This window comes from Gekko japonicus, unplaced genomic scaffold (genome assembly GCF_001447785.1).
Source record: "Gekko japonicus isolate JY-2015 unplaced genomic scaffold, Gekko_japonicus_V1.1 scaffold4912, whole genome shotgun sequence".
NCBI classification, from domain to species: Eukaryota; Metazoa; Chordata; class Lepidosauria; order Squamata; family Gekkonidae; genus Gekko; species Gekko japonicus.
In genome coordinates this window covers 9,837-19,189 of record NW_015167202.1, presented here as the reverse complement: position 1 = coordinate 19,189, position 9,353 = coordinate 9,837, and the positions used below count along the sequence as shown (strand labels likewise).

General features: G+C 50.7%; 1 protein-coding gene across 1 annotated transcript in view; it reads right to left on the bottom strand.

Moving 5' to 3' along the window:
- Window positions 1–9,353, bottom strand: part of LOC107112087 (AP-3 complex subunit delta-1-like) — a gene marked incomplete at its 5' end in the record, with an annotated part of 25,149 nt that overhangs the window by 6,296 nt on the left and 9,500 nt on the right. Inside the window, 6 exons of the mRNA XM_015413159.1 lie at window positions 436–524; window positions 760–949; window positions 4,585–4,632; window positions 5,524–5,664; window positions 6,553–6,654; window positions 7,080–7,142. Coding sequence (XP_015268645.1) covers window positions 436–524; window positions 760–949; window positions 4,585–4,632; window positions 5,524–5,664; window positions 6,553–6,654; window positions 7,080–7,142 — 633 coding nt within the window. The remainder of the gene's footprint in view (window positions 1–435; window positions 525–759; window positions 950–4,584; window positions 4,633–5,523; window positions 5,665–6,552; window positions 6,655–7,079; window positions 7,143–9,353) is intronic.

Sequence of the window (9,353 nt, the reverse complement as noted above, 5' to 3'; positions counted from 1 at the left end):
AAAGAGATTCATTTGCTTTCCGATATGGACAAGAAAAGGGCTAATGGCATCTACATTTATCCTTGTGGCATCTCCACAAGAGAAGGGTGTGTGTGTGTGTGTGTGTGTGTGGGAGGGGGGGTTCCTAAGATTTCTGCACAGGCTCTCAACCATCCACGGATGGGACAAGCTGCCAAGTCCACAAAAGGAGGGTGCATCAAAGAAGATGATGAAGAAGAAGAGATTGGATTTATACCCCACCCTTCCCTACCCAAAGGAGTCTCAGAGTGGCTTACAAACTCCTTTTCCCTTCCCCTCCCCACAACAGACACCCTGTGAGGTAGGTGGGGTTGAGAGAGCTCTGACAGAAACGGCTCTTTTTCAAGGCCAGCTCTTATCAGAACTATGGCTTGCCCAAGGTCATCCAGGGGGTGCAAGTGGAGGAGGAGGCCTTACTTTTGCTATGAAAGACAGGGTTCCTTTTAGCTTCTGGGCCATAATGATACTCTGAAGGGTGAAGACAAACTGAGCTTCGTTCGAGACCCCTGAATAAAAACAAAAAAGGAGGAGGGAACATTAGCTGGTGGTCGTGGGACTTCAGCGCTTCTGTTATCCAGCCTGGGCCAATGCTCGCCCAACGCCAGGTCCGGCTGAGATCCCGCTGAGGGTGTCTTCAAAACCCCAAGGGGTTCTAAAGCGCTGCAAAATCCACCCAGACCCTCGCTGCTGCTTCCTCCTGAGCCCCTCCCCCCCGCTTGTCCGGCGCCAGCTGATCGTTACCAGGAGGCAACTGGAAAGGAACGGGGATGCCGTCGTGTATCGAGGAGCCTTCCGGCCGCAGCATCTTGGTGTTCAGGGAGTCCAACACGTTGAGCTCCATGCTCTTGAGGAAGCTGCTGCTCTTGTTCTCGAAGATCACGGAGACGGTGACCTGGCTGTCGTGCTGGAGGTTCCCTTGGATGTCGTAGGTCTACAGAGAGGGATTTGCAAGGGAGGGAATGTCAGACACAGAAGCGGCGCTGGGATTAGTGCCAGAACTCTGCACAAGGAATGCCCCAGGATCAAGCCCTGGTCATCTCCCACTAACGTTATCTCAGACAGCAGGTTCTGGGGAAGACTCGAGGCCCTGGGAGAGCGGCTGCCAGTCACAGGAAACAAAGATTGAGCCGGAGGGACAATTCAGCTGTGCAGAAGGAGGCTGCCTATGTTCGGATGACTATAGAAGCAAAATACTTAGATCAGGGGTGTCAAACATGCATCCCGGGGGCAGAATCAGGCCCCTGAGAGGACTTCTATTAGGCCCGCGGTGGAACTGGCTGTCTTCTGCTTCTTCTTCCAGCTCAGCTGCTGCCGCATCATTGTAGGTTTGCAGCTTACAGATACACACCTGAACAGCACACTCAAGATTGCAACAGCACAGACATTTTGATGCAATCATTCAGAGCGAGAGGTGTCCGTTATCAGACACAAATAAACAACATATGGCAAGAGTGCTGATATTTTAAGCATGTTTTTATCTTGAGTAAATAAAAACCTTGGTGCTTATGTCCTTTATAAAGTTTATATCTCCACTACCTGGCATTACCTTTTATGACGCATGTGGCCCGGCCCAACAAGGTCTCATTTATGTCAGATCCGGCCCTCCTGACGAAGGAGTTTGACACCCCTGATTTAGATGCTCTGGGCTCCTCCCACCTCCCCTTTCTGCATTTTACAAAAGCAGTAATTACATGAACAGGGCGGAGCATAGTGAGTAGCAACAGGCAAGGCAAACTGTACAGCCCCAGTTAAAGCAAAGGGTACGGCACGTCTGAGCACTTTTGCTTATTTTGCAGCTGGGAAAGTCAGGCAGCCTAGGCAAAGCGTGAGCTCTCACTAGTGGGGAGATTTTGCTCTGCCTTCCCCCGTTTCTGGCTGTTGCTGACAGCCCGAGATCACCTCTGTTCCAGAAGGGCTAGACACCCGCCTCTGGCAAAATTCTGAACTTGATGCACAAACACACCGCTGTGTAAAAAGGCTTTGCCAAACATCAAATAAATCTTATTGCACCATTCAATAAATGAATGTTATATAAAAAAGATCCCAAAGTTGAGCCTGATCCAACATTGGCTTCTCTTATGTTCTTATGGATAAACATATGGAGCAGAGGTCCACCAGTGGCTATTAGCCACAAGGTATAAATAGGAACTCTCAGGCTGGGGCAAGTGATGCTCTTTATTCTTGGTGCTGGGGGGGGGCAACAGTGGGAGGGCTTCTAGTGCCCCCTGACTCCACTGCTGGACCTCTTGATGGCACCTGGTAGTTTTGGCCACTGTGTGACAGAGTGTTGGACTGGATGGGCCTTTGGCCTGATCCAACATTGGCTTCTCTTATGGAGCAGAGGTCCATCAGTGGCTCTTAGCCACAAAATATAGATAGGAACTCTCAGGCTAGGGCAAGGGATGCTCTGTACTCTTGGTGCTTGGGGGGGGGGAGCAATAGTGGGAAGGCTTCTAGCGTCCTGGCCCCACCGCTGGACCTCCTGATGGCACCTGGTATTTTTGGCCACTGTGTGGGCCATTGGCCTGATCCAACATTGGCTTCTCTTATGTTCTTATGTTCTCATTTCGGTTATAGCCTGCATCACAAGCCTTCAGGCCACTTCTTCAGGCAGCAGGTGGAAAACACCGTGAAGTTGGCACAAAACGTCTTGTACGTTTTAAAGCATGTATCATGCCATTAATGTTCAACAGCTGGACAGCTGTCCTTCAAAGTTTAATTCCTGACAAGGAAATATTTTGTGACGTTTTCCTCCTGCTGCCTGAAGAAGTGTCCTGGCTTGTGATGAAAGCTACAACCGAGACAAGGAGGAACTTCAGGTGCCTTTTCCCGTTACCAAGTTTGCTGAATCTCTAGCTGCGGAGTAGCACAGCGGAGCCAAGATTGCTGGACTTCAAGGCTAGACGTATGATGGCTGCTGAGCGGATTAGCTGCTTTTTCTATGGAGTTTTCATATTATATGGTTGGTGGATGGTCGGGTTACAACACTGTACATACATTTACTTAACTGATTAGCTGCCATTTTCAAGCAATAATAAACAAGCCCTTTTTATATAACATCACTGGATGGCGCAATAGGATTTGATTTGATGTTCGGCAAAGCCTTTTTACACAGTGGCGTTTTGTGCATTTAGCTGTTTCCCATTCTGTAAAACTCTCAACTTGGCAAACATCAAGTTCCCTGAAATGGTGCAGGACACAATCAGCACTGGCTCTGGATTCGTGTGCCTGATAGACAACTTCAGTTGTTTAGCCTTGTGAACTTGCAGGACACAATCAGCACTGGCTCTGGATTCGTGTGCCTGATAGACAACTTCAGTTGTTTAGCCTTGTGAACTTGTCTCACGCTAGCTGCCTCTGACAAGCGAGCACCCCCCTCTGCCAGGTGACTTGCTAACTGGAAGACACACAATCCAGGGGAGCAGTAGCGCAGGAGGGTAAATCCTGCATAACTATAACATCTGAACTGCCAAGCTTTGTCAGTTCTAGCCCCGTGCTGGTGTGAGCAACCAGCCTTGTCCCTAGCTCATCGTCTACCCAGCGATTCGAAAGCTTCAGCAAGTAGATCGATTGGGGGCCACCCGTAAGGGGGTGGGCACACCACTCCCCCGGGAGGTGTTAGCTGCCAGGACTGACATTTGCGGCGGGGCAAGATCAAAAGCGGGAAAAATCTGTTTCGGCATTTTTTTGTTTTGGCATTCCCAGCAGTGGAGCGAATCAGCCAGGTGGTGGCAGTGCGACATCAAGAGCCCTGACGTCATCAGCCATCCAACAGAATGTATGCCATCGGGACATGACTGATACAGCCTGCGGATGGATCCTCCGACCAGCTACAATGTGTGTGTGATTAAATATTGTATGTTGTCTTCCCTATCCCCCATGAATATTGTTAGTCCGTTGTCTCTTGAGTAACTGTAAATCGCTCTGAGCCCGTATGAGTGGGAAAGGTAAAGGTAAAGGTTCCCTTGCTTGAAAGCCAGTCGAGTCCAACTCTAGGGTCGCGGTGCTCATCTCCGTTTCAAAGCCGAAGAGCCAGCGCTGTCCGAAGACGTTTCCGTGGTCATGTGGCCGGCATGACTAAACACCAAGGTGCACGGAATGCTGTTACCTTCCCATTGAAGTGGTTCCTATTTATCTACTTGCAACTTCTTGCTTTCGAACTGCTAGGTTGGCAGGAGCTGGAACTAGAGACGGGAGCTCACTCCGTCTTGTGGCAACTCAGGTCTCGAACTGCTGAACTACTGACTTCCACAGCCTGCAGTTCAGCGTCTTAACCACTTGAGCCACCGCAGCAGAGTGGGAAAAGCGATCAATAAATTGAAAGTATTATTATTATTATTTTCATTGTGGCTAGAAAAGAATGTGCTTTGCCCTGTTCATCCCCATTTCAGTTGGGCTACTGCCATTTGGAGTATTCTCCAGCAACCTGCAACCTAAGCGCCTTCGCACTGGAGATGCCAGGGACTGCACTTGGGACCGACCAACGGACTGCAGGAACACATCCCGTTTCCTCCCAAGGCAACTGGAGAGAGGGGAGAGAAAGGAAGATACAAATCTAGCACTTACCATGGTAATGTACGCATTTTCAGCAAGAAGGCGGTAACTCGACATTGGCTGAAAAGGAGAAAAGCACAAGTGGTAAGCTTGGCGGGAAATGAAGTTCCAGACCTCAGAAACACATGGTCTACCAAGGAAACAACAGAGCTACATCTGTAAGAGATCTAGCTCCCTCTTTGAATAGATTCAACCAGGGGTAATTTCCTACAGGAGCGCACAGGAGCGGAGCTCCGGCAGGAAAGAGCCCAGGGGGCGGGCACAGGCACATGCAACAAGCCCCACCCCCTGCTCCCAGCAGCCCTCAGTCAGAGCAAGAAGCAGCCAGGTAAGTTGCAGAGCTCCCCCCCGGCCCAAAACAGTCCAGTGGCCCCTTTAAGACCAAGTTTTATTCGGGCTCCCAGCAGCCCTCAGTCAAAGCAAGAAGCAGCCAGGTAAGCTGCAGAGGCCCCCACAGCCCCTGGGTCCAAAACAGTCCAGTGGCACCTTTAAGACCAGGGTTTATTCAGGTACAAGTTCTCCCTCCTCTGTGAGGACAGATCTGCACGGCCCCCCCCCCCCATAGCTAGCAATCCGAAACAGTCCAGTGGAGCCTGAGCGGTGGGTGTTGCCTTCTGACACACTTCTGGTGATGTCAGGGTGTGTGGCATATGCAAATACGTTATGCTAATGAGTTCTGCTAATGAGCTCCCGCACCTCTTTTTCTACGGAATGACCCCTAGATTCAACAATTTAATCAAAAACCATCACATTTTCAGTGAAACAAAATGCTCACTCCACTGAATGCCGCTTCTCAGGCCCGGAGGCCACAACGACCTTTCTCTTCTCCCGCAGCCGTGCTCCGCTGAGTGGCCATCATGCCGCATCTGCAGCAAGGGAGGGGCTCGCCTGGACGCCAAAGGCCCATCAAAGAGAGACACGCGCTCCCCCCTCCCCCGACAAGCTCCTCACCGGCAGAGGCTCATCCTCCAGGGTCCCGTTCTGCACAGACTCCGGTGGCGGCAGCTCCTCTCCGTGGTGTTTCTTGGACTTCTTTTTGTCCTTGGACTTCTCCTCCTTTTTATGCTTCTTCTTCTTGTGCTTGGTGGATTTCTACTGGGCCAGCGGAACCAACGGTCAACAACGTGGAGTCTCGTCTCCAGCCCAGCTGCTAGACGCGAGGCTTGCCTCCACCGCAACAGTCCGCCATCTTCCTTCCAGAGCCACCCACTCAAGGTGGAGCATTGGCCAGCCCCCCCCATGTCATTGCCACCCTCCCAGTGCTACTGGCTGAAAGCAGCTTGATAATCAAACCAACAGCTTTGCAAGAGTCAAGGCAACGGCTGTCTCCAAAATGCCTTGTGTCTCCATCGGGGGTTACCCAAGAGGGACTCCTCTGATGGGACAAACTGGCAAACCCTGCGGCTTCGTAGTCCGGGATCACAACCGAGGCTCCCTCTAAGCCAGTGATGCGAACCTTTTAGAGACCGAGTGCCCAAACTGCGACCCAAAACCCACTTATTTATTGCAAAGTGCCAACACGGCAATTTAACCTGAATACTGAGATTTTACTTTAGAAAAAACAACCCATACATTAACTTAAGATGATCCAAACAAAGTAAGGAAAGCAATTCCAAACGCTTTCATTTACTTAAAATTATTTGGCAGAGAATTCGACACTTGAATGATGGTCTGGGCCTGGCTAGGGTGATGGCACGCGTGCCCACAGAGAGGGCTCTGAGTGCCGCCTCTGGCACCCGTGCCATAGGTTCGCCACCACTGCTCTAAGCTGTGGAGTCTTGTGAGCAAAAATTCTACTTTGTGAGCTACTGGCATTAAAGTTGTGAGCGAGCGATTTGGCTACTGCGTACATTAGTTTGCTCTGGAGCCATCCTTCCTGAGCGGAGACAAAAATGTGTGAGCTGGAGGCTAAAAAACTGTGAGCTGGCTCACACTAACTCAGTTTAGAGGGAACACTGAAACTGCCGTTTACAGGCTCACCTTTCCTTCACCTTCTTCCTCCGCCTCTTCCTCTTGCCCCTCCTTCTGGGCTTCCTCCGGTTCTCCGGGTTCTGCCGAGTCTACGCTCACCTCCGGCTTGCTCTGAAGAGGCAATTTCAAGGCAGTGTGTTTTGGAAAGAAGCACACCCCCGTGGATTGCAACACAATCCCACCCTCGCACTAGCCTGAGATCTTCAGGCTTTGGGGCAGTCCCTTCCTTGAGGGCGGGGGAAGGGCAGGACACCCCCCCTTCCCAAGACAGTGGGGCAGGCACACCGAGGAGTCAGAAAACCCTCCACAGACGCTGCTGGAAATCTAGGGCAGGACCAGTTGCACAGACCTCTTAAGGAGCCCGCTGGCCAAGGACCCCAAATGCCTCTACCCCAGAGGTCTTGCTTGAGCCGGCTATGCTGGGCCCAAACCTGTCCAGGCCAAGGCCATCCTGTAGGGGCCCCATTGCGGCGTACAATCTCAGAAACGCTGGGGTCTCGGGATGTTTCGTGGCCGCACCGACTGTGTTGACTCACCTCTACCTCCGTTGCTGCGGCAGGAGTTGGAGCGTCCGAAAGCCAGAAGTCCATGTCATCGGGCTGAAGTGAGCCATTGAAAAACAGAAGACGTTAACGGCGAGCTAAGTGCAGCTCTTTGCAAGCATTCCCATGGCTTTACGTCTGTTCTCAATACCAAGTTTCCTGCCTGAGGGTTATGTCAAAATCAGAGATAAACTCAATGGTGCCAGCCTCTCTCATTCTGCGGTGCCAGCCCCTTAGGTTCCACGAGAGTGACGGAAAGATCCGATTGCCGTTTGGCACGGCATGGACATTTTCGGAATAATGGAGTATCTGGTTTATTTAGTCACACCACTGGCGAAATAGGATTCAATTCCCCCTCCGTGCACAGGAAAATACAGCCATAATACCAGTCAACCTATTTATTTTTTATTTGGGGGGGGGGAAAGTCCTGATTTTTCAATACACTGGAGCAATGCTCCCTCTACGCTGTGGGGTCTTGTAAAGTTAAAAAAAATCTACTTTGAGAGCTACTGGCATTAAGAGTTGTGAGCGAGCGATTTGGCTGCTGCCTACTTTCGTTTGTTCTGGAGACCTCCTTCCTGAGCGAAGACATCATTATTATTATCAACATCGTCATTGGCATGGTTAATGGTTGTTGTTTGCAGTTACTCTGTATTTTAATGTATTTATTGTTTTAACGTTTTAATGTTGTTAGCCACCTTGAGCCAGCTTTGTGGCAAGGCGGGATATAAATCGAAATAATAAAATAAAAAAAATAAAAATGCGTGAGCTGGAGGCTAAAAAACTGTGAGCTAGCTCACACTAGCTCAGCTTAGAGGGAACACTGCACTGGAGCGGTGGTTCGCAACCTTTTGTATCTTGCATCTCACCAGTCGCTCTACCGGCCCTCCTCCCTTGAGGGCAACAAAAAGCCCATCCCCCCCCCCAAGAAGAACATTTATACATTTACAGGCATTCTGTTAGTTTAGGTATTATTTACAGTAAAGGCTTAAAGCTAAAGGTTCCCTTGCTCAAAAGCCAGTCAAATCCGACTCTAGGGTTGCGGTGCTCATCTCCGTTTCAAAGCCGAAGAGCCAGCGCTGTCCGAAGACGTTTCCGTGGCCGGCATGACTAAACACCAAGGCACACGGAACGCTGTTCCCTTCCCACCGACGTGGTACCTATTTATCTACTTGCAATTTCTTGCTTTCGAATGGCTAGGTTGGCAGGAGCTGGAACTAGAGACGGGAGCTCACTCCGTCATGCGGCACACTCGGGTCTCGAACTGCTGAACTACCGACCTTCCACAGCCTGCAGTTCAGCGTCTTAACAACTTGAGCCACCGCAGCTCCACAGTAAAGGCTTAAGGACACAGAAAAGCTGCAGAAGCACCATGAATAATCCCTGGTAGGTTGGTAGGTAGGGGCTGGGCGGGAAGCGGCACATCAGAGTCACTTGCCGGTGGGCAGAAGGGATGGAGGATTTGGAGAAACGCCATACACCCAAGGTTACTAGTAGCTGGCCGAAAGGTCACAGACGGATAATCTGTGGCAGGTAAGGTCAGCAGGAGACGGCACGTCGTCTCTGCAGGTGGACATGAGGACGGAGGGAGAGCTGGTTCTTAGTAATTGTTATGTAAACCCTGTCCCCCCTCCCCCCCGGACTGCTTCTGAGCCCCACCGATGGTACCCGTGCACATGGTTGGGAATCACTGTACCAGGTAACAGCCCTTTCAGGTTACTATTACACCAGGTTGCAGGTGGAGGAACTGGGGCTGAGAGGAACCTGGCAGGCCAGCTCAGCAAGTTCCAGCCCACCAAACTTCTCGGTTTCACATCTTGGTCCCTGGGGTGCCAAATCACACAGAAGTCTTTTGCTGTTCTCAAACGGTAGTTTCAAGGTCCCCAAGCGCTTGGTGCTGGTTAACGTTGAGCCTAGGGACAAGTCTCACCCTAAACTAGGCAACTAAGACCAGGGCGTTCTCCCTGGCAGCGCCAATGCTGTGGAACGAGCTCCCTCATGAGATCAGCGCTCTACGGGACCTCCAGCAGTTCCATAGAGCCATTAAAACGGAGCTGTTTTGCCAGGCGTTCCAATAAGAGCCGATTACGCCGGTGGTGTCACACTAGCACTTTATCACAAGTTGTATTAGCTGGGATTTTATGGAATTGTATTTTATATTTTGTAATGGTTGGTTTTAACCAAATGTTGGTTTTAAATTGCTTGTAAGCCGCCCTGAGCCCCATTTGCAGGAGGGCAGGGTAGAAATTTAATAAATAAATAAATAAA